A 25,245-nucleotide genomic window follows, 5' to 3' on the forward strand; every position below is an offset into this window, starting at 1 on the left:
TCTCAGATGTAATACATCTAAAATTAAAATTCTTCTCCATAGAGCCAAAGCATAAGAGACTGTTAAAAACTGAGAACAAACTGAGGGTTGATGGGGGGTGGGAGGGAGGGGAGGGTGGGGGATGGGTATTGAGGAGGGCACCTTTTGGGATGAGCACTGGGTGTTGTATGGAAACCAACTTGACAATAAATTTCATATATTGGGGAAAAAAATTCTTCTCCATATGATATAAAATTTACTCCACTGAGAGCCTTCTCTTACTCATATGATGGCAACTTTATCCTTGAATTGCTCAAGAGGTTTTTTCATCTCTTCTTTTCTTCTCATGCAGCAAGTTTAATTCCTTAGGAAACACTCTTGCCACTAAATACCAAAGAAAAATTTTACACCTGACCTTTCTCACCTTCATTTGAGCCACCTACCATGTCTCTCACCTGGATCACCCCCCGTAGTGACCTCCTAACTGGCCTCCCTGCTTTGGCCCTCTATCCCTTTCAGCCTATTCTTACAACACCAGCCAGAGTGACATTATTATAATGTAAAACAGACCTTACCACTCCTCTGCTCAAAATCTGACAAGGACTCCACTTTTCAGTCCCTCAAAGCCAAAGTCCTTTGAAGATACTATTTAACCTGTTCCTCCTTACCTCCTTGAGTGCATCTTCTAGCTCTCTACCCCTTTCTCCTTCAACCATATTGATCACCTTGCTATTTTTGGAAATAGCCAGGCACATTCTTCCTTAGGACCTGTTTATTCCACCTGAAACTCTGTGATCCTGATACCTGTATAGTCATCTCCTTCATCTTCTAAAAATCTTTACTAGAAAGTCCCTTGGTGAGACCTACCCTGATATCTCTTATTTCATTCTGGAACGTGATCATCCCTCAACCCTCATTCCCCATATTCTTTCTTTTTTTTTTTAATTTTTTTAATGTTTATTTTTGAGAGAGAGAGAGAGAGAGAACACACACACAAGAGCATGCATGAATGGGGGAGGGGCAGAGAGAGACAGGGACACAGAATCCGAAGCAGACTCTAGGCTCTGAGCTTTCAGCACAGAGACGTGGAGCTCGAACTCACAAGCCATGAGCTCATGACCTGAGCCAAAGTCAGATGCTTAACCAACTGAGCCCAGGCGCCCCCCACCCCCCGCCCCATATTCTTTATCATGCTTTACATTTTCTGTTCTCCCCAGTAATTATCCATATACTACATAATTTACTTATTTTTATTGTTGATTACCAATCCCCTACCTCCCATTTAAACTCCTTGAGGGGAAAGTTCTTTCATTTCTTTTTCTTTATTATGTTTTTTTTTTTAATTTAAAACCAACTTAGTTAACATATAGGGTAATAATGATTTCATGAATAGAATTTAATAATTCATCACTTTAACCCATCCTCTACCAACACCCCTCCAGCAACCCTTAGTTTGTTCTCTGTATTTAAGAGGTTTGCCTTCCTCTCTGTTTTTATATTTTTGCTTCCATTTTCCTATGTTCATCTGTTTTGTTTCCTACATTCCACATGAGTGAAATCATATGATATGTTTTTCTTTGACCGACTTATTTCACTTAGCATAATACACTCTAGTTCCATCCACATTGTTGCAAATGACAAGATTTTATTCTTTTTGATCACTGAGTAATATTCCATGGTACATATATATACCACATTTTCTTTATCCATTCGTCAGTCGATGGACAGTTTTGCTCTTTCCATAATTTTGCTATTGTCAATAGCACTGCTGTAAACATTGGGGTGCATGTGCCCCTTTGAACCAGCACTCCTGTATCCTTTGGATAAATACCTAGTAGTGAAATTGCTGCATCATAGGGTAGTTCTATTTTCAATTTTTTGAGGAGCCTCCATACTGTTTTCCAGAGTGGCTGCACCAGTTTGCATTCCCACCAGCTGTGCAAAAAGGTTCTCCTTTCTCCTCATCCTCACCGACATCTGTTGTTTCTTGAGTTGTTAATTTTAGCCATTCTGACAGGTGTGAAGTGACATCTCATTGTGGTTTTGATTTATATTTCCCTCATGATGAGTGATGGTGAGCATCTTTTCATGTGTCTGACATCTGTATGTCTTTTTTTTTTGGAAAAGTGTCTATTCATGTCTTTTGCCCATTTCTGCACTGGATTATTTGCTTTTTAGGTGTTGAGCTTGATAAGTTCTTTATAGATTTTTGGATACTAACCCTTTATCTGCTATGTCATTTGCAAATATCTTCTCCCATTCCATAGTGTGCCTTTTAGTTTTGCTGATTGTTTCCTTCACTGTGCAGGAGACTTTTATCTTGATGAGGTCCCAATAGTTTATTTTTGCTTTTGTTTCCCTTGCCTCTGGAGACATATCAAGTAAGAAGTTGCTGTGGCTGGGATCAAAGAAGTCGTTGCCTATTTTCTGCTCTAGGATTTTGATAGTTTCCTGTCTTACATTTATGTCTTTCATCCATGTTGAGTTTATTTTTGTGTATGGTGTAACAAAGTGGCCCAAGTTCATTTTACTCCATGTGGCTATCCAGTTTTTCCAGCACCACTTGCTGAAGAGACTGTCTTTATTCCATTGGATATTCTTTTCTGCTTTGTCAAAGATTAGTTGGCCATACATTTGTGGGTCTATTTCTGGGTTCTCTATTCTGTTCCATTGGTCTATGTGTCTGTTTTTGTGGTAGTACCATCCTGTCTTGGTGATTACAGCTTTGTAATACAGCTTGAAGTCTGGAATTGTAATGTCTCCAGCTTTGGTTTTCTTTTTCAACACTACTTTGGCTATTTGTGGGGGGTTTTCTGGTTCCATACAAATTTTAGAATTGTTTGTTCTATTTCATTTCTTTTTAATCTGGTTGTTTTTAATGATGCATCCCAAGTACATAACAGTACCGTGAATATAATAAATACAAAGAAATATTAGTTGAATGTGTGGATGGATATTAAGTATATTTACTTGTATATACGGAGGCTCTCAAATGGTTCTACTTTAAAAGTTATTTATTTTGAAAGAGAGAGCATAAGCAGGGGAGGAGCAGAGAAAGGGAGAGAGAGAGAATCCCAAGCAAGCTCCATCCACACCGTCAGCCCAGAGCTTGATGCAGGGCTCAAACACATGAGCCATGAAATCATGACCTGAGCCGAAACCAAGAGTCGGACACCCAGCTGACTGAGCCACCCAGGTTCCCCACAAACGGTTCTATTTTAAAGGAGAAAATATAAAAAGTATATTTAATAGAAATGGAAGGCATATTCCTTCAAGGACATAAGCCTTTGTAACAACTTCATGACCCCCCCTCATTCTCACAGTGGTGGGAATGTGGCCTCTACTCTAGAGTATGGGGTACAGTGTAAGGTAGAGTGACTCTCCACGGACAGAGTTTTAAGTGGATCATAGATTTTATCCCAGAGAAGACACCTGGACACAGGCACTTTCACCTCTTTCCCAGGTGCACAGAGCAGGTAAGAGACAATGTGTGGCCTCATTTGAAAGAACTGTAAGAGAAGCTAGAAGAGAGTGTGAACTCCAGGCCCAAAGTGAAGAGGAACATTTTTTGAATTGGCTGAAGATATAGAGACATTTTTGGCCATGAAATGAGGATGTTATTATGATGCTTCGCAAGGATGCTGAAGCGTGCTGCATGGTGATGTTAGCTTATGTTTTCACATGGAACAAATTCCTTGTGTGACATAGAAACAACCTTAGCCTCTACTGGCTGGACACATCCAGACCTCTCTGAAACAAGTCATGGGTGGCTTGGGATCTTCATGCTTCTGACAGCATCCTGGCCCTACTGGACAGACAGGGAGAATTGTCAGTTTCTAAAACCATATACACTATTGCGTTTGTGCAAACTATAATTTTTTAATACTTGCTCAGATTATTGTGTAAGCTATTTGCAATTTATCAAGATACTTTTTTCTTTATAATTATTCTTGGGTTGTAATAATTTTCAATGAAGGGAAATAATGAACATAATCATCCAAGAGACAGGTACAATTAGTTTTGGAGAATTTATATGACAGATCCTTTGGTTAGTTTATCATCAAACTTAATTATGTTCCTTTAATAAATATTTATGGATTAATGCTAAATGTTTAGTGAAAGTGAGTTTGACACAAGTTTGACAAAATTGATTTAAAAAAAAAAAAAACCGTAACGTACATGTGTATTATTAGATGCAAACCACAAAACTGTATTTTTTTTCCTAAGTGGGTGTATGTCTATCAAAATCAACTATTGGAAAAAGCACATGTAGAAAAACGCTTTAGGAGTGCCTGAGTGGCTCAGTCAGTTAAGCATCTGACTTTGGCTTAGGTCATGGTCTTACAGCTCATGAGTTTGAGCCCCTGAGCCCCGTGTCCTGCTCTGTGCTGACAGCTCAGGGCGTGGAGCCTGCTTTGGATTCTGTCTCCCTTTCTCTCTGCCCCTCCCCTGCTCACACTCTGTCTCTCTCTCTCAAAAATAAATTAACTTTAAAAAAATTTTTTAAATACTTTAAAACTTAATTAGAAATCTTGAATATATTGTTTTTACTGCTTTGACATACATGTGATAACTCTAATAAGCCGCAGGCAACGTTGTAAAATACAGATTTTAGAGGATTGATTTTCATAGACAAAATGCTCCTACATTTATCACACTAAGTGCATATGTGTGAATACTTCTGAAGTGCTTTAAAGACATTCATTCCCTCTATCTATGTATTAATTATGAGTTTGCCATTCTAATGATGCTATTCCTTCCTAAAAATGGAAAGAATCAAACTTTACTTGCACTCACAATGTGACAAATGATAAATGTGGGTGCTGAACTAATGATGCTTGCTACTCAAGTTACAAAGAGTAAAACATTCTTTGCACAGGATAGATCTGGCTTTGCACAGCTGAGGGGTTGTTGGACTACATGAGAGTCCTTGAGCAACCCCGTAAAAGAAGTTGAGGTGCAGAGTTCATGAAGACACCTGGGAATTGGCCAGTCATAGCCAGTGTGTATTATTTCGTCCTAGTACCTGGGAAGAAAGTTGATCTTCACAATCACTTCTATTCCTTATTCTTCCCTTTTTTTAAATTTATTTATTTTGAGAAAGAGACACAGAGAGAGAGAGCAGAGGAGGGGCAGAGAGTGAGGGAGAAACAGATTCCCAGTGTGGGGTTTGAACCCACAAACCTCGAGATCATGACCGGAGCCGAGATCAGGAATTGGACACTTAACTGACTGAGTCACCCGGGCACCCCTGCTATTTTCTTTTCTTAAAAAAAAATGTTGGGGTGCCCGAGTGGCTCAGTCAGTTAAACATCTGACATTGGCTCCGGTCATAATATCACAGTTTATGAGTTGGGGCCCCGCATCGGGCTCTATGCTGACAGCTCAGAGCCTGGAGCCTGCTTCGGATTCTGTGTCTCCCTCTCTCTATGCCCTACTCCTCTCCCTCTCTCCCTCTCTCTCTCTCTCTCTCTCTCAAAAATAAATAAACATTAAAAATAAGTACATAATTCCTCCATCAGTAAAAATGTTCCAAATGCATACATTTAATTCAGAGTTCAAAAGACTGATGAGTTGTTTGTTTGTTTTTTTAATTATCACAGAGAGCAAAGTAAGGATGAGAGAGGACAATAAAGGGTGAAAATAATTCTAGTTAAAAATGAATACTGCATCAGCCACAATGGCTTTACATGGACTATCATCTCTAATTCTGAAAAATCCTTAGATCCAGAGGCTATAAAACTGAGGCTCACATGACTTTCGTAACTTGCACAGGGTCATCATGATTGTTAGTTCTGGAGCCTGACTCCTATGCTCATACTCTATTTTCAGCTTTCTAACGGCCTCTATACCATATTTTATTAGTGATCTAGTTCAGAGTAATAAGGAAACGTGTAAGGAACTGATGTATTTAGATTTACATGCAGAAAGGAGAAAGGGACAAATACTTTGGACCACTTCTGTGTGCCTGACACTATGTTAAATATTTAGGAAATTATCTCATTATTTATCTTTATACTCATATTTGGTAAAGCCTTCATGAGAATATAAGTTTTGAGATTTGTTTGGAGTCAGGCAACTGAAGGATGAAAAATAAATAAGAGTGATTAAAGATTTGGGAAGTAATCCTTCTAATAATAGAATAAAGCATGAAGTCTTGTTTGTTTAGAGAAGAGAACGTTAAGGAGAAAATTACTGTTAAGAGTGTCTAGATCTCTAAAAAGGCATTTATAAATGTATGTGAATAGGGTTTTGTTGTTTCCTCAGGCCAATGAAAACAGGGCAAGACAAAATTGTATGAAGGGGGGATTATGTCACTCATGAGGAGAAGCTTGCTAAGAATTAGCGTAGTAATATTTATTGAGCGCCTACTGTCTACTAGAAAACCAGAAGCCCAGAGGCAGAGATAGAGATAGAGATAGAGATAAACAAGTTATTTTAGGAAAGAACTTACATCAATTCCCATTCCATTCTGCTCCAGTGTTTTCCTGAGGGAAATAAATATAAATTTATAAATATATGTGTATATAAAGCGAATCCTGTGTTCCAATCTGTGAGTTATGTAGGGCTGTCTCTATTTTTAAAGGGGGATCTGAAACTCAGAAAGTTTCAGTCTTCCTAATTTCATACAGCAAGTAAGTGTGAGTCAAGACAGGCAGTGGAACTCTCCGAGGATGGAAAAGACACAGAATCTGGAGTCAGAAAATCTGAGTTGTGGTGTGCACTTGGTCACTTTTCATCATGTGATTCTGAGAAAAATAATTCCACAAATTTCCAATGCTTTATATTTAAAATAAAAATAAGAGCACACACTGGGGCGCCTGGGTGGCTCAACTGGTTAAGCTTCCAACTTCGGCTCAGGTCATGATCTCGGGATTTGTGAGTTCGAGCCCCATGTCAGGCTCTGTGCTGACAGTGTGGAGCCCACTTCAGATTCTATGTCTCCCTCTCTCTCTCTCTGTCCTTCCCCCGCTAATACTGTGTGTGTGTGTGTGTGTGTGTGTGTGTGTGTGTGTGTGTCTGTCGCTCAAAAATAAATAAACTTAAAAAAAATAAGAGCACACAAAAAGATTATTGGGAAGAGTAAATGGGCATAATTTCGGTGGAAGTATTTTCAATATGAATATAGTAAGTCTTCAAAGGATTTATGAAATTATGGACTTCCTTCTTGCCATGTAGTTGAAGGTTACATTAAAGGAATCTAAATGCTCATTTTTTAAATCACTAATGTTTTTCTATAAACTCCTAACACTTTTCTGCCCACATGTTTTTACTTGAATGCTTCTCACCTTTAAATTCATAGGCAGTCTTTTTGTCTTGCTATTTCATATTTCTCTAATAGTCCATGATTTGCATTACTTCTGAGAGATTTTAGTTATCTATCCAGTAAGAAAAGAAATCGTAGCTATCTCATCATACTTCTTCAGGTTATCAGCTACCCACTATCTCTGGGGATACTAAAAAGATGGCCGTTGTGATATCTAGTTATCTGTCAGTCTTTATAAAAGTTAGAGCCAACTGAAACAGAAGCCAGCAATGAAAACTCCTTACAATGTCAGAGACGTACAGGGTGACTCTTAAGGCTAAAAAGTTTAATGTTTCTTGTACCTTTCTGTATGTCATTCATTTATCATATTGAAATTGGATTTGTTCGCATAATTCCCATTATGGGAAATCTCTAGAAATTTGTAAGCTGCACGTAGACCCAATAATCAGATTGATGTAATCGCTAGTCACAGAAAAAAAAAAAAAATGCTTAGGTCATAAATAACAAGAGAATCCACTTATTGTAAATAAAGTAGAAGGGAGACATTACAGAGCAATTTCAACCAAGCAAGATAATTAAACTCAGAGATACTGTTTCCTGTTTCTCTGGTATAAACAACAAAGCGGCTCCACCGGCCTCTGCACAACCTGGATGTCCTAAGGCCACATCCCTCTCCTCTCCTTCCACTTTCCCTAAAGAGAATTCTGGGTCATAAAGGAATGAGAATTGGTATCACTTCTTTCCTGAAAGGACTTGAGCTTCCTCTGCGTTGATATTTGTGTCATCTTATTATAAGACGAGCTAACATCTATTATTAATTGATGCACTAATTAAAGCCATATTTGCAGTTTCCATTAGCTTGTTCCCTAAATTCTCCAGAGTTGGCTGTCTGGTTTTAATCAAAACCAAATGGTAGTCCAAGTTCCCAGCCTGAAGCGGCTAGGAGGAAGTCGTTCAGTGGAGGCACAAGAAAGCAGAAAAGATAAACAGATGAGAGTTCACAAAATTTGTGTCGGACAAAGGGTGCAGATACCGTGAGCTGCTCTGGAGATGTGATTCAGGGACTCTGTCATGCTGGATGCAAGAACTTGCAAGTACTTAATGTCAGCAAGACTGTAATGGGATCAAGATGGAGTCTGTCTCCTGCTCTCCCAGCCCTGCGCTCGTGTAACTGGAGGCTTCTGACTGGAGCCAAAGCTGCATGTGCCATGACAGAAACTGCTTTAATTCTGTGAAGGATTCCTGGGATTGGAGACGTTTGAAGGCAACGTTCTATCCCCTGGCTTCTCGGGATTATCCTCACAGATCTTGTCAGGTACAGTATGCAGGGCTGTAGCATTTTAACTTGTAAGTAGGGTTAAAAAAAAAAAAAAGAAAAAGTTTTGCGTTTAGGGGATTACCGTTTTTAAAACACCTAAATTCATCTTGCTCTCCCAAGAGATCTTTTGAGAGGAGAACGGCAAAGGTATTTGGATTAAGTTGTGCACATGCATTCAATATAGTGGAAATGCTGTAGAGGAAGGAAAAAACTGTTTTCTTTCCTTTTTTTTTTTTTTATTCATCAGCAGTGTGGGATAGAGAAAACTCTACGACTTTATGACTCTCCAGCTAATCACCTCAAGAGCTTTGACAAACTCACTTCAGTTCTGTGTAAAATCAGAACTCCTAAACCGCCCAGGCGGGCTGTGCTCGGCCCCCCTCCCTCTGCTTCGTGCACTCTTTCTCACATGCACTGCTCAGAGGCAGGAAATGCTTCCCAGGCAATCTGGGCCTGCTTGTGGAGGCCCCTTTCGCAAAACATCAGTCTGAATTTAGTGGACAGAAGTCACTAGGAACGCCTTGACAGACTCCTGCTTTAACTGAGGCTCCCTCCAGCTGCAGAGGGTGTTTTTGTTAGAATCACACACTGCGTAAAACTGCTTAGAATAGAGCCATGATCTCAACCACGAAAACGTGAACTTATATTTTGGAGGAACTAACGGGGACGGACTTCTTGCCTAGCCTGAGCGTTGAACAATGTCATGCCTGGGCGTTTCAGCTCCTCGTTGTCTAGGTAAGACGCTGGGGACTCTCTGTCTTTGTATGTCGAGGCAATCTCTGAAGAGGCAGAAAGTTTGACAGAAAGGCTAGCATCGTGCACTGAGCGGTGATTTCCTAAGTTGTGGAGCTCAGCTGTGAAGTTAGAAGTGGAAAATGTTTAGTGAGGAGGAACTGTGAGTCAAATTGTTTTAGCACAATGTCAATTCTAAAACAGGCTCCACAGAGATTTTACTCTTTTCCTCCATGAGCGAAGAGGTTATTTTAATCCCTTTTTCTCTTAACTTTTTGAGGAATAAGACCAGGTTTCCTGTTGGATGGCATAATGCAAAACAAATACATATTCTCACACTTAAGTGTGAGGTGTAAATGATTTCTTTTTATCTTCCCTTCTTTTGCCAACAGGGAGAGTAGATAGCACCAGAGTGACTTTTCTTGATGATGTATCTCCAGAGAATATTCTGTGGTTTCAACCACAGCTCAAGCTGCTAGTGTACAACTTAAATGTTTCATTAAGAAACAGGTAAACACACGAAACTTCAAAAATTATTTCTACCCTAAATAGTATTTAATCTGCCTTTCGAACACTTTAAATATTAGAGTTGGACTTAGTTTATAAGGACTTTCCTAGATGCACTGCCTAGGTCATATTTGTGTGAATATTTGTGAATAATTAAAATAAATCTGAATGACAATGACATTCGTTATTATCATTTTAAGGCAGCTGGAAATCACTACAGTCATATGAAAAACCAAGCATGTATTCATGTATTCATAATTCATATAATCATAAAATTAGATTTCTGTGGGGCTGTAGTCTCTTTAAGGTATCTTAAATGTTTAAGCCTGTACTATAGGAAGTAAGAAATCTAGCAATGACTGAAATAAAATGGACTTGCAATGCATAGCATCCTGTTACATTTATATTTCTGAAGATTGAAAAATGAAAATAATTATTTTAAAGAAACAATGTGGATGGCATGTGAAGGGAATAAATATTCAGGCCTATCTCCAAATCAATTAAATGACCACCAAACGTAACAAATGAAAGATGAGAGCCATTTGACAGTTGGATCATAAGAAATCAAGGGTTTTAATTCTAAACTTTCACACAGTACAAGGTGACCATTTGCTGCATTAGCTAACTTACTGAATTCTATGCTAGAATGAATTATCTTGGTGAATTTTAACTATTCATTAACAAAATAAGATGTGTTATTACCTTTAAGTATTAAAAAAATCTATTGTTAAGCATGTTAAAAATAAAATGCTGACTTACCTAAATTATGATTTCATGATCGTAATTGAAAAGAATTCATAATTCTTAATAATTCACAATTTGAATTCCTAATCCAAAAGAATTTCAAGGAAGGAAAGATCTCATAAGAGATCACTTCTTGAAGCACTGTCCTGAGGTTTCCACAAGACAGCTGAGGAATGACACTCAAACATGACCTGTCCAAGGTCATACTGCGAGCTAGGGGAAGAGATAACAGAGGAACCCTGCTTCGTAATTCAGATATCTTTACACTACGTCACCTTCTCAAGTAATAATAATTATGCACAGTGAAGTATGAAATATGTCCAGTAGAAGGCTACTTTCAGACAGAATCTTATAGCACCTCTTTAAAAAATAAAAAAGTCCTAAAACTGCCACCCGGGAGGGGAAAAAAATCATGGCTTAAAAAAAAAGAATCAAATTCACTAAGTAATGAACTTTTCTCAAATGCAAACGTTTTTATGCCTTTAACCCTTCAATGGAGTAACTTGTTGGTGACAATTTTGTTATATTTCCTATTTATGCTAAGAAAATCCATATGCTAATAATTATACTAATATTAAACTGATGTTTCTTAAAAGCATAGGGCTAGGAAGGAGTTGTCCGATTCATGTCCTCGTATTCAAATGGCATCATAACAAATCTATCCCATCCAGCAATGATCAGGGCTTTTATTCCCCACATCAGAACCGGTCTAAGGACCTCATGTACCCAGACATTCTTTCTTTTATCTAACCTAAATCTCTATTGCTGTAGCCTATTTCCAGTTTTATGGGTTTTTCCTCTGTGGAAACATGGAAAACGTAAATGGACATATGAAAACATAAGTGTACGTTTGTGGGCCAAATAAAGCCCACTTGCTTTCATCTTGCCTTGTATGGCTTATTTTCAATCCTTTAATTGGTTCATACATCTCCTCTGAGCCTGCTACAAGGTCCTTTAGTTGTAGAATGTAGAATTTCTTACAGTACATAAATAAGTGTCTGAGCAGGGCAGTGTGAAATGAGAGAGTTGGCTACTTAAGCTGTATCCTACTTCATATGTGACAGTATATGGTGCCATGCAAGCTGAACGCTGCACTCTCCAAGGCAAGAAACTCTCTTATAAAACTAATATATGTCATTTCTACTACATGCCATTTCTTGGAGGGAATGTGTGTCCTGATCCTTTCTTTTCCATTTTTATGAACCAGATCGAATTTCCTGATGATATTACACTTAAAAGATACGCTATTCAACACTTTGGTGTCACCATACTGCACATCCTTGGAATGAGGAATAAATTCAGTAAAGCAGTAGCTTATACAACTGACTGCATGATTAGCAGGGAGCCTAGCAAAAAAAGAATGCATCAGTTTATATTTTTCTTAAGGATATTATAATTTAAAAGGACGATTTTCCTGACCCCATTTAAACCTGCCCACAGCATCCACCTCACTACAAAGACCTTAGGTAAGCTTTAATCTCACTCATAGAGGATTGGGTCTTACTGGCTTTAAACAAGTTTAAATTGGGGACGTTTTAAATTAATCTTTTATTTTTCTCTTACGTGTTTCTTCTTGGAAAATGAATGGTGTATTATCTTACAATGAGAATCTCTCTGTAGAAATCATTACAGTATAACAGGTTTCCGAAGAGATGACCTAGTCCTGGATCAGAGAATTTTATTATCAAAATAGAGAAATGTCAATAATTGTACATGAGAATTTAAAGAGGATGAGGAAAAAGTAAAAACCTCTGGATTTGAAGGAGTTGGCATGACTGTTGTACCTTCCTCCCCCATGTGAACAGTAAGCCCCATATGCCTACAACTTTAACCAAACAAGTTTACAAAGAAGTCCAACTCCAGACTGACTTTGGTGTGGTTATAGGAATGCAACTTTTATTTCCATGGTTCCCTTTTGGCATTAAATTGGTAGTCAGTTCATAGAGTTTTGAGAAATAGATGGACTTAGTTTTTAGTTAAATTAAACGGAATAAAGGTAAAGTGTGGACCTTGAGACCACTTTTAAAAAGAGATTGTTGATTTTGATTCAGTAGATTATAGAGTATATAAGTCAACTTGAATAAAGAAGGACTCCTATGCAAAAAAAAGGGGGGGGGGGAGACAATTTAAACAGCATGTATATGATTGTTCTCATTAATTAAGATAGATGGGCAGAAAAAATTGTTGTATTAGTTATATGTGTAAAAAATGTTTTGTGTATGAATGAATTAACAAAGTATTTTAGCAATACAATTGAAGTAATTCAAAGGGAAAATAAGTTCTGTAATGGAAATGAGAGAGAAAGGAAGTAGGAAGATGAAAGCAAGTTTAGAAATTCAATTAATGTTTCTTTTTATTCTCAGCAATTAACAAAATACTTAACATATGGTGTCCGTACCTATTTGTCAATAAATATTTGTGGAATAAATAGGAACAAGGAAAGAAAGGAAAGAAACACCAGTGATAAAGAATGGGAATTGTGGGACTTTTTTTTTTTTTTTTAATTTTCCAGACATCCTGTGATGATAGAATAATTTTTACAGGGGAGGAAAAATAAGAGGTTGTCAAGAATCATCAGAGCCTGAGGCCAAAGGTTAACAACATTCTCATAAGATGACATAACAAATTCGTTAGAAACCAGAAGGAAGCATGAGCATCCAGAAGTAGTTTAAAATGAAAAGTTACATGAAGCCAGTGACAGAGCACTAGTGCATTTTCCACTATTTAAATGGGGTGGAGAACTGAAAAGCTCATGGGCAGAGTCAGAAAACTGGCTCTAATTTGCATCTTTGCCACTTGATGTTCTGTGATTTGTAGCACATCCCATAACTACTTAGAGTTTCTGCTGTTTATTAGTAAAATGTGGCAGAGAATGAAAACACTTATATCACTGGGTCATGTTGAGCATCACATGAGATTTTATATGGGCAAATTGTTTTGCACACAGTGCAAATCTTTGTTTAAAAGGTTTAAATAAATCTTTGTTTAAAAAAGCATAGGTCAACTAGTCAAGAAAGAAAGACTCATGGTGTTTCACGTTTTGGCCAAGTTGCTCATCTATATTGAAATAGCATGGGAATGCAAGGGATAGTTCCGTCTCCTACTCAGCCATGGATTCTGCAGCTAAGATCAATCAAAAATTAAGGAGTCGTCATCGTCATCATCATCATTAGTATCATCATTACGTCCCGTAACATCTAGTGAGTTCTTGCGGTATGCAATGGGTTAAGTGTTCTACATATATCATTAGCTTAGTATTATTATTTTAGCTTAATTTTATTATTTAACCCTCAACAATTTTTCATTATTCCCATTACACAAGTGAGAAAACTGAAGAACACATTTAGGTAACTCAATCACCAAGAAAAAGAAATGGTTCTTTAACCATATTGCCTTCACAAAAAAATGGAGATAATAACTTCTGCCCACCGATAGGCATTTGACATTGAGCTAGTGACTGAGGCCTGCCAAAATTCCTCCCTATAAAATTAGGGCAATGATAGCAACTACTTCCTAGAGTGTTTGTGCGTATTATTGCCAAGGGACATAGTGTAAGGACAGTACCTGACCCATAGTAAATGCTTAGGAAATGGGAGTCTTTTTTTTACTGTTACTATTATAGTGACCATCAGAAGTTTTCGATGCACCTGCTATTCTGTATCCAAAAGACATTTGATAATAAAAACAAGTTCAACTGTACATAGTTAGATGACAAAATAAAATGAGAATTGTACATATTAAATACAGACGGGAAAGTTGACATCAGAGGCAGCAACCCCTGCCAGGATATGACGTAACAGAAGTAGCTAAATTCCCAATGATTTCATGTTCCGATTTCCATGGAAATCGTACTTATTTGAATGAATGCCATCTCAGTCTCCTGTTGTCACCTAGCAATCTAAGCACCTGTGTCGATGTAGCCATATCTCTTATTTACAGTGAGCGATTACTGTGTCTACCGTTAGAGGGTTCTTAGAAATGATAGCAAAGCTAAAAATAGAAAGTGGCCACTTAAAGCAAAGACACATCTCACCATGCTGATGATAAAGCATTATAATCCATGTCCCTTGTTGAACAGAAATGCTGTTTTGCCATTCAAAAAAAAAAAAAAAAACAGCAGCCAAGCTCTTGATATCAAATTTAACTCTAAGCTATTTCCTATTGCATGAAAAATCGCAGCAGAAACAAGTTCAGAGCAAAGGCTCTCTTTTTTGGTTATAAGGGATTCTGTAGAAAAAAAAATATCAAGGCAAAAACAAATGATTAATTATTCATTAATATATTTGCAGAGACATCTAAGATACGGTATAGTTCTAAATGCTCAAAGGATTCTGCATATGATGAAACACTATCAATGAGAAAACTGTGTACTTTTGAAACATAGGCAAATCTAAAGAGAATACATGTATCTAGAAAATACTACATCCATGATGCAATATTATTCCCCATGATGTATTATTTTTTAAATTTTATTTAAATCTAAGTTAGTTGCCATATAATGTAATAATGGTTTCAGATGCAGAATTTAGTGATTCATCACTTACAAATAACACCCAGTGCTCATCCCAAGAAATGCCCTTCTTAATGCCCATCACCCATTTAGCCCATCCCCCCCCCCCCACCCAACACCCCTCCAGCAACCCTCAGTTCTCTGTATTTAAGAGTCTCTTACGGTTTGCCTCCCTCTCTGTTTTTATCTTCCTAATTCTGGGATCATTTGGAAACCAGTTATCCTCAAAAAGGTCTTAGTGATATCAGGAACATATTATGAAGTATTCCACGATTTCCTCAAATTGCCTGTGGGTTACTTAAGAAAACATTAAGAGAATCAGCAGACCTGGCTGACCTAAACTCTAAAGTGGTAGTAAGTCACGCTCTGCCAGTATCTGGGCCCCTCCCTGCGGAAGAAAGAAAGAAAGAAAGAGAGAGAGAGAGAGAGAGAGAGAGAGAGGAAGGGGAGGAAGGAAGGAAGGAAAGGAAGGAAAGAAATGACTGAAGCTGAATTACATAGCAGGAACCTGAAGGTAAAAATAGGGCACCACAGGAATAATAATTTATAATTTTAGAAATCTGCTTTTTTTTTTTAAATGATGGACTGACTTCTAGTGAATTGACAGAGTTAATTTTCACATTTTCTTAACTCCTGGAATCTTTGGCCCCCGAAAGCTAAGAATAAGAAAAAATTTTCCAAGCTCAGGAAAACTGAGATACACATGAAAAATAGGTCAATATTAAAAGAATATTTTTAAATTGGGTACCTGCTTCTTCAGTTTTCTTCTAAAGCCCAAAACTGATGGAAGCTTGGATGTGTCTTTCGGAAAAAGGAATGTACTACTTATTCCGCTGGCGTGGTTCATTATAGGTGGTTTATTTTATAATATACTATTTTTTATGATATCTAGACAGCCTAAATGCATGGTAGCTATCTCATATATAATATTTTAAGCTTCATGAAGCAATTTATCAATAAAGAGTTTCAATACGAGTTTGTTTTCCACAAACAGCTAAGAGGCATAATGAGTAAATTCCAACATCTGACAAAATATGTGGAAGTAGATGGATAATGATTTTGTGAAGAATTGGGACACAGATTGCTACTCAAGAAAGAAAATCTGCATCCAATCATATGGACATAAATTCACACATCATATTATTAAAGATCTCTCTCTCCCACAGTCTATTACTAGCCCTGTCAGATTTGGATCAGACAGAATGAATATTTTAAAGGAAAAGCGCTAATTATCTTTTACTAAAATCTGGCTACCCCAACCCCTGACTAGAGTCATAGAAATGCTTTTTTAAAACGTGGTATCTTTTTTGGCTTTTTGTTCATGCATTTACATGAAGGAATTAAGAAGAGTCATATCTGCCTACGCTTTCTTACTGCTCCTAAGCATCTTGAATATGAGACATCAGTTTGGCAATGAAAAGCATTCCTCTTCATGTTATCATTGAGTTGGAGAGCAGTAGGAAGATGCCCAAATGTGCACCACTTGGTTTGCTAGATAATTTGTTCCTTGACAGCCTCATCAAGAAAATGAATTTCGTTTTGGCCTCTGCACATTCTCACTGTAATCAATATTTACTTTGAAATTAATGAGCCTACAAGTGAAAAACTCTATTAAGTTGTGATCATGTCTGTGTTGTTGCTTCTGTTCTAATTGTCTAATTCAGTTTGTAAGTGGTTTGGGGGCATTTACTAGTTGCAAATGTGACTCCCTGAAAGTAGGCTCAGAGACATGAAAATTTGAAATCGTGATAGGATCTTCAGATTCCCAGTCACTCCATTTCACAGACTTGACCCTTATATTAGCAACAAAGTAGGTCAATGTAGCAATGTTCTTTTCTTGGTTCAGATGCATTCTTTATCTTTAAAGAGTACATTTTAGAGAGTTGAAACTACTTTTAATTAAAAGGGTATTCCCCTCATTTCTTCTCTTCTTTCCCACAATGGCTGAGAATATGCTATATGGTAGATATTACTCTTATATATGCTTTAAAAAAAGTTCTAGAAGGACAACATGACCTACAATTTAACATGGGGTAAGTAATTAATATGAAAGACCCTAAGGGAAACCAGAAGCAACTGTGGACATTTAAAGAAAAAGTAGAAAAATAAAGAGAAAGCGGCAGTTGTATTATGTCTTTAGTTTCTAGTAATACATAGAATCTGTGTGAAGGGATTTAAAAATGACCCAGAAGTCAATCATGTGTGCATGCATGTGTGTGTGTGTGTGTGTGTGTGTGTATACATACATTTTAAAATTTAAAAATTTTTGTTTATATATGTGCATATATGTATGCCTGTATACGTCATTTGTTTCTGAAAGGGTAAAATGAGATACCCACATTTAAGGGGTTGAATCAGGAAGGTTGTCATTTTCTAAGTACCATGAATGAGATGTCCAGGAGAAGTTGCCAAATAGTGTAATGAAGAATTCCTCTTTTCATATGCAGTTACTCAGTTCAGGTTATGTGCAGCTTATTTTCTATATCTTATTTTTTATTTTTTAATTTTAAAGATTTGTTAAATGTTTTTTATTTATTTTGAGAGAGAGAGCGTGCATGCATGCACAAGTGGGGCAGGGGCAGAGAGAGAGAGAGAGAGAGAGAGAGAGAATATCCCAAGCAGGCTCCATGCTGTCGGCACAGAGCTGGATGTGGGGCTAGAACTCGTGAACCGTGAGATCATGACCTGACCCAAGATCAAGAGTTGAACACTTAACCAACTGAGCCACCCAGGCGCTTCTTGTTTTCTGTATCTTAAAACTTCTGTTCAGATAACATTTTAGAGAGCTATAGCTGAGAGGATTACCAAGAATATTTGTCCTGAATGGCAGACGTTCCTAAAAGGGTCAAAGGAAGGAGCGCCTGGGTGGCTCAGTCAGTTAAGCGTCCGATTTTTGGCTCAGGTCATGATCTCATGGTTTGAGTTTGAGCCCCGCATCAGGCTCTGTGCTGACATCTCGGAGCCTGGAGCCTGCTTTGGATTCTGTGTCTTCCTTTCTCTCTGCCCTCCCCTGTTGCACTCTGTCTCTCTCTCTCTCTCTAAAAAAAAAAAAAAAAAAAAAAAAAAAAAAAAAATTATAAAAAAAGAGTCAAAGGAGGAAGAAGTCATTAAAAAAATACCACCTAAGAATCTTACAGAAAACTACATGACATTATTGGCCCAAAATAAATACCCAAACTGGCACCTTTATTGTGCTAAAGGAATGAAAGAAGATATATGTGTAATTGTGAGGGGGTAGTATTGTGACTGGGGAAGGGAATACAGGGAATAGTTTGGCCCTATTGGATGTGTTGTAGAGGAACTGCAATCATATTTACCTATCAACTCAAAATCACTGCTCTCGAGGCGCCTAGGTGGCTCGGTTCGTTAAGCGTCTGACTTCAGCTCAGGCCATGATCTCGTGGTTCATGGGTTTGAGCCCCACATTGGGCTCTGTGCTGACATCTCAGAGCCTGGAGCCTGCTTTGGATTTTGTGTCTGCCTCTCTACCCCTCTCCTGCTCCCACTGTATCTGTCTTTCTCTCAAAAATCAACAAACGTTGGGGCACCTAGGTGGCTCAGTTGGTTAAGCGTTCGACTTCTGCTCAGGTCGTGATCTCATGGTTTGTGAGTTCGAGCCCTGCATCAGGCTTTCTGCTGTCAGCAGAGGGCTCACTTAGGATCTTCTGTCCCCCTCTCCCTCTGCCCCTCCCCCATTCACGTTCTCTCTCTCTCTCTCTCTCTCTCTAAAATATAAACATTTAAAAATTTAAAAAAAATCACTGCTCTGGAACATATTAAAATTTAGATTATTATTTAACATGCTTTAGAGATTCAGAAATTTTTCTTTATTTCAAGCAAATAACACATCGAATCATAACAATTTAATTGTTTTTAGCTGTTTCTCCTATTACCTCCATATTTCTAAACAACATGATTATACTATTTCTTTTTTCCATTTTAGACATTATCTGTTAACTTCCTATTTTGGGAAATAAAGAGTTAGCTCTCTGAGACTATTCTTCCCAGCATCTCTAACCCCATCCCCTACAAAAATGCTATGTTTCAAAAAATAGTGGTTTCATAATTTTTTATTAAGTCAGTATTTACTGCTTGCATTATTTTGGCCACGCAAAAAATTCACAGCTAAGCCAAGTAGTGTACTATATTTCTTTTCCTTTAAATCTCTTTTTCCTGGAGGTAATAACTGATTTTTCTAGTTTTCTGTGTAATTATTACTAATTCTTCCACCTAAATTGGCTGACTTTATTATAAAACCCTCTCAATGTGATCACATACCTCATATAATGTATTATATCCATGTTTTTTCCTTAGAGTCATCTCTTGTAGAGAACTTTGGGATTTATTTGAAATGATTGCTTGCTAGGCCTGCTACATAAATTTCACCCTGAAAATTCCATTCCCTGATCTTTGTGTTGAATTTCTGACTCCCTTGTTGCCGTGTCTTTTCCACTTTATTTATTCTCTTATTTAGGTGGAACTATCCCTACAGTAGCTTCTTGAGAAGAGGGGGGACATATTTTAAGTCTCCTCATATAATTTTATGGTAGAAATAATTTCTCATCAGAATTTTGAAGATATATTTGCCTGTCTTGTTTCCAGTTTTTCTGTTAAGAAATCCAACACCACTGAGATTCCCAATACATAATATATAATCTCTTTTCTCTCTCTGATAACATGTATGTGCATTTGCTTAACTCTAAAGCTCTGAAATTTCACAATAATGTTTTCTGTTGTGGTCTATTTTTATTCCTTGTAGTACTGCATACTTTATGAATTCCCTTGTGTCTGAAGACCTGGGTCTGCAAAATTTTCTGAAAACAAATTTGTTAAATCTCTCCCCTCAATTTTCTCTGAATGCACCTGAGAAATGCGGTTCCCCTCCACGATGACAAATGGGTTTTCAAGTTGTTAGTAATTCTCTGGAGTTTATTGTCGCCCCTGCTATCTTTTTGAAGGAGGTGATTCTAGAATAGTGAAACTCTGAACCTCAGCTCGCATTTGATCTGGATGTTGTGGAGGCAGGAAATTTACTACAGAGGGCCTTATTCCTCTAGTTTTCTCCTCTAGAAGCCCTATCCAACATTTACACCATCCCCATACCACTCACTATTTATAAGGAAGGAAGGAAGGGAAGAAGTGAGGGAGGGAGGGAGGAAGAGAAGAGAGGAGGAAGGAAGGGGAAAAGGAGGAAGGGAGGAAAGGAGGGAGGGAGGGAGGAAGGGACAGGAAAGGGAGGGAGGGAGGGAAGAGGGAAGGAAGGAAGGAAGGAAGGAAGGAAGGAAGGAAGGAAGGAAGGTAGGTAGGTAGGCGCGCAGGGAGGGAGAAACTGATGACCTTCTGTTTTATGTTAAACTTTACATGGTATCTGTGGCCATGAGAGGACTTATTTTTTTTTCTTTACGTGAGTTTCTTCCATAAAATTGTTAAGTTCCTTTAGGAAAGGTAGAATATATTATTTAGGTTTATATTCTCAATGTTTAGCGGGATGTCTGTGGCCCCTGGGCACTAAATAAACAGGTATTGAAGACTTGTCCAGGTAGCTTTGCTGTCAGTTCCTCAATGCTGCACCCTTGATTTCAGATACAAGTGCCTTATTTGCATCACCTTCTCCCAGGCTATAGAATGAGCAATGGTGATTATCATCAGGTTCTTCTTTTCTAAGGACAATTGCCAGGCCAAAATACATAGGGTGTGTTTATTTCAGAAGCAGGTACAAAGGAGAACATGATCATTTGATATCAGATATAGGTCAGTGATTCTCAAACTAGAAGGTCTCCAATTGTTGTTATTGTTTAGTGTAATAATGTTTAACTTCAGGGCACCTGGATGGCTCAGTTTGTTGAGTGTCTGACTCCCAATTTTTGCTCAGGTCATGATCTCAGGGCCATGGGATCAAGCCCCACATCGGGCTCCATGGTGAGTGTGGAGCCTGCTTGGTATTTCTGTCTCTCTCTCTCTCTCTCTCTCTCTCTTTCTTCCTCCTTCTCTCTCCCTCCCTCCCCCCATCTGCCTCCCCAACCTATACATGTTCTCTCCCTCTCTCGAAAATGATAAAAAAAATTATATTTAACTTTAAAATACTGTATGGCATAAAATGCTTATGTCAAGGAATGGTTAAGTGTTACAAAATTAGCTCAAATAATAAATCTGAAATTAATTGTGTCTAAACACCCTATGCACTAATATCACAAAAAGCAAATTTGGACATTTTACAAACATTTTCCAAATGGTTACATAATTAGAAGTACATAGAATCTCTTGTAATATTAATGCAGTGGTGTTTGAACACATGCATTTAAGAAGTGAAAAATCCCCATGGAAATTCACTTCATAAAATCAACACCCCGCAATGACCTATACTTTTCCAGATCCTTCATCCAAATCCTCAGCTGCTGAGCTCATTCTGAATGGAATTGCACAAAAAAGATTACAAAAAATATTAAATAGAAATTTGCAAAATAACTAGTATTTAGAAATATCATTTTAAGGAAAGCAGCCTGCTGAGGAGGCTGATGGGGAAAATCAGGTCTTTTACAAAGACTTCTCCATCTATAGGATGGGTTCCAGTCAATTCAGATGATTTAGAAAATGAGGTCAGTATGCTCAGATGCAATTGATAATAATCCAACACTACTTTTTCTTAATACTCTGTTCAGCCTTTAGATCGTAGAGGCAGATTATAGCTATAAATCTTAGAATTTAAATAGGAAGTGTGAATAAGAAAGTCTGGAGAGAGAAATTTTTAAAAAATCTATCAGACTGTAGGATATGGAATGAGCACTCAAAATGTAGTGATGATGGTCATAATGATAATTATGAAATTTTATGTCTTAAAAATATATAGACACCGTACATTCACAAGAATGATTTGGAAATGTCCAAAGAACCTAGATTCGCAGGACAGGAGTTAATGTTTTGTGTTCAGTCTACCTAATTTACAATCTCTTCTCGCAACTAGATGGCCTCAGAACTTGTTGAACTATCTTCCTTTGACATTATAAAAACACTTACCTATTTGCCAAGGTTAAGTGAAATAAATTAATATTATGATAAGGTCCTAGGGGCAAAATTTTTATGTAATCTGTCCCCCAAGGAGTTAATAAAACTCAATTTCTTTTTAGTAAAAGAAACGAATTCAGCACTTAGTCTCAACTTAAATGTAAATGTGGTTTAGGAATGACACAGTAATACCACTTTGCATTTCTTAAGTTAGCCTGCTCTTTCTACACTGGATAAAAATAAAGAAAAGAAAGCATCTAAAACAGAACCGCCCTATTACAACCCAAATTTGCCCATGAAAGCAGAAATTTTCTGGCCTGCATCTATGCGTTTTTTCCACTTTCCGTAGCCTCCCACACTATAATGACTTATGCATGGAATTCAGGGACTTTATATTTTCTTTTGAGTGCAAAATGAATGCCAACATGGAAAATGTGCATGCTGACCATTTTCAAATGGTCACAGGCCTTTGAGAGAACCAGATAGTATCCAGAAAGATATTTGGTCAGGCTAGGGTACCAAATTCTAGTACATTCCTTAATAAGTCTGCTGGTCTTCACAGGATGGGAATATTTACCTTTCTGGCAAGTGCTTAGTCAGAATAGCTTGAAGTTTTTGGTAGGGACTCAGAATCCTTTTCAATAGACTGAAGTGACCCAAAACCAGTGTAGTAGTTAATCTTGTTTATGGCTGAAATCAATAAGCCAATCCATGTTATGTGCTGACAGTTCTTGTGTGGAGGAAAAAATGGAAGTGTCTACCTTTTGAATGGGATTTTTCTTTTATGGTCCAATAATTTGGTTTCATTTTGGGGCAACATTTGGATTAGTCATTTTTGCAAAGTTCAGTTTACATTGGGATAATCTGTTTCCTTGAACTAAGGGGTTTGAATAATTCAAGGCAAAAAGGAGATGGAAACCTGGAATGTATTTATATCCTACCCTATCTTATGCCTGGTTTTCTGGTTTACTGAAATTTTTATGGCTAAAGTCTAATAGAAGTATACAAACGAAACTCCTTGGAAGCCAAAAAGAAAGAGACCGAAGTTTCTGAAGAATTGTACCCACTGTTTTATCATGCTCACATCTTCTTTTTTGGTTCTCTGAGTTCCTGCCTGAGGAGTTTAGATTTTATACATACTAAATGTATGTGGAGGGAAGGGGTACAGGTAGAATCTCATGCCACGGAGACAGTAAAGTTTGTTGGCTATCTAAATTTGGGCCTTAGAACCTGGGCCTAGTGTAAATCCTGGCGTGCTTCCTGGATGTATTACCTTGGGCAAGTTATTTAACGTCTCAACAAAATGAGCTTGCCACCTAGTAGTAGCAGTAATAGCATGACTGTAAATGTATTTATCCTAAGGCATGGCCAGTGGTCTGTGTTCCATTTTCTTATGAATTATGTGTTAATAGGAGCTAAACCAGATTATTCCATGTTTGTTAGTCACTCCCTGGAGTAAATACGTCCTGGTAGTTTGGCCTCTGTATTAGCTCTTTCACAGACTAGTCCATTACACAGGCTGTCTCTGTAGCTCACGTTTTGCACGAGCAGCTCCTGGTGGCCATTGCTGCAATTCAAACCGAACAACAAATAGATTTCTGTAAGAACTTGGGTTCACAAAAGTAAAGCAGGAAAGTATGTAAGCTAGAGTAACAAGTTTCTTCTGGTGATTTCTATTAAGTACTGCAAGGCAAATATGTTCTTAATGGAGTGTCAAACACTCAGGACTTACGTCTTCATTCATTTATAGGTCAGTCGATCCACCTGCCTTTCAAATGCTGTCAACGTTTTTTGACCAGAAATATTAAATGTGAAGTTTTCTTCTAATATTAGGCTACTTCTTAAAGAAATAACATCATTAAATCTATGGAAAGAAGCTTTGTAAATTCCCTTACTTAATCTTTCATAGCACAGATTAAGCGCTCTCTTTTCCAAGACACATGTTGACTCTAGAATGATTATCCTAAACTATATATAAATTTTTAAATTTTTTTCATAGGTGGCAAAATGATAAAATTCACTCTCTTCTTCGGTCCGCGCATATGACGTAATGTCTCCTCAAGTTCCATCTCCTTCCGCGTCACATGGAACGTATCTCTCAGTCTGTTGTCAAACTACGATGACATGTCTGTAGCTATCAGAAAGAGAAGCTGGGAAGAACATGTGACCCAATGGATGGGGCAGCCTTTTAATTCCGATGATTGTAACCCAGCATGCCATCATGGACTAGTAGCTGACAGCTCCCAGGCAAGTATGGAAAAAGATGCAACTTTAAATGTGGATCGCAAAGAGAAGTGTGTTTCACTGCCAGACTGCTGCCATGGCTCAGAGCTGAGAGACTTTCCTGGGAGGCCAATGGGTCACATTTCAAAGGAGGTGGATGAAAATGACAGCCCCGAAGGTGAAGATCAGTTTCTTTCTCTGGAAGCCAGCACGGAAACACTAGTGCACGTGTCTGATGAGGATCCCGATCCCGAGCCGTATGTTACAGATGATAAACAAATTTTAACTAAGCAAGGACATAAGATATCAGACCAACATACTATCAGAGGAGCAGGCTCCTTAGTAAAGACACTGCCCGTCATGGAAGGTAACCAAAGTAACTCCTGGGAAATGGCTGGCGGAGCTGACTTGGCACTGGTAGAAGAAAAGAGGGGGAAAAAACCTGTTGACACTACAAGTAAAAGCCTGGAGCTTTGTAATGATATAAGCTTAAGTGAAGTAAAAGATGCATCCAAAACAAATGCATGTGACTCTTCACATGTGAAAGATATTGTGCCTGAGAAGCAATTGCTTAATTCGGCTGTAATTGCTCAGCAACGAAGAAAACTTGACTTCCCTAAAGATGAACATGAAAGAAACACCTGCGGTGTAGTACAGGATGAGTTCTTAGCTATTCCTCACAAGGGCAGAGGACTGCCATTATTAAAAGCAGATTCTGGAAGCTGCCTTCTGCAACCTCCTTCCTGCCCTGATGGAATGTCAGCTGAAAATGGCCTCGAGAAGAGTGGTTTCTTAGAACATCAAAACAAATGTCTTCCAAAGGTCAACTCAGAAGATGGCATGCAGTGTTTACACTTAAAGGAGACTCTGGCCACCCAGGAACCCACAGATAATCCGGTCAGACTTCGCAAAAGAAAGGTAAGGCACATGCGCAGATTATCTGGTTTTTGGAATTTTATAAAT

General features: G+C 37.9%; 1 protein-coding gene across 1 annotated transcript in view; it reads left to right on the forward strand.

Moving 5' to 3' along the window:
* DLC1 (DLC1 Rho GTPase activating protein) overlaps positions 1–25,245 on the forward strand; it is a 536,095-nt gene that overhangs the window by 105,343 nt on the left and 405,507 nt on the right. The window contains 1 exon segment of the mRNA XM_042934406.1: positions 24,059–25,200. Coding sequence (XP_042790340.1) covers positions 24,184–25,200 — 1,017 coding nt within the window. The 5' untranslated portion in view covers positions 24,059–24,183.

The sequence above is a fragment of the Panthera leo genome, chromosome B1 (genome assembly GCF_018350215.1).
Source record: "Panthera leo isolate Ple1 chromosome B1, P.leo_Ple1_pat1.1, whole genome shotgun sequence".
In the NCBI taxonomy this organism is placed as follows: Eukaryota; Metazoa; Chordata; class Mammalia; order Carnivora; family Felidae; genus Panthera; species Panthera leo.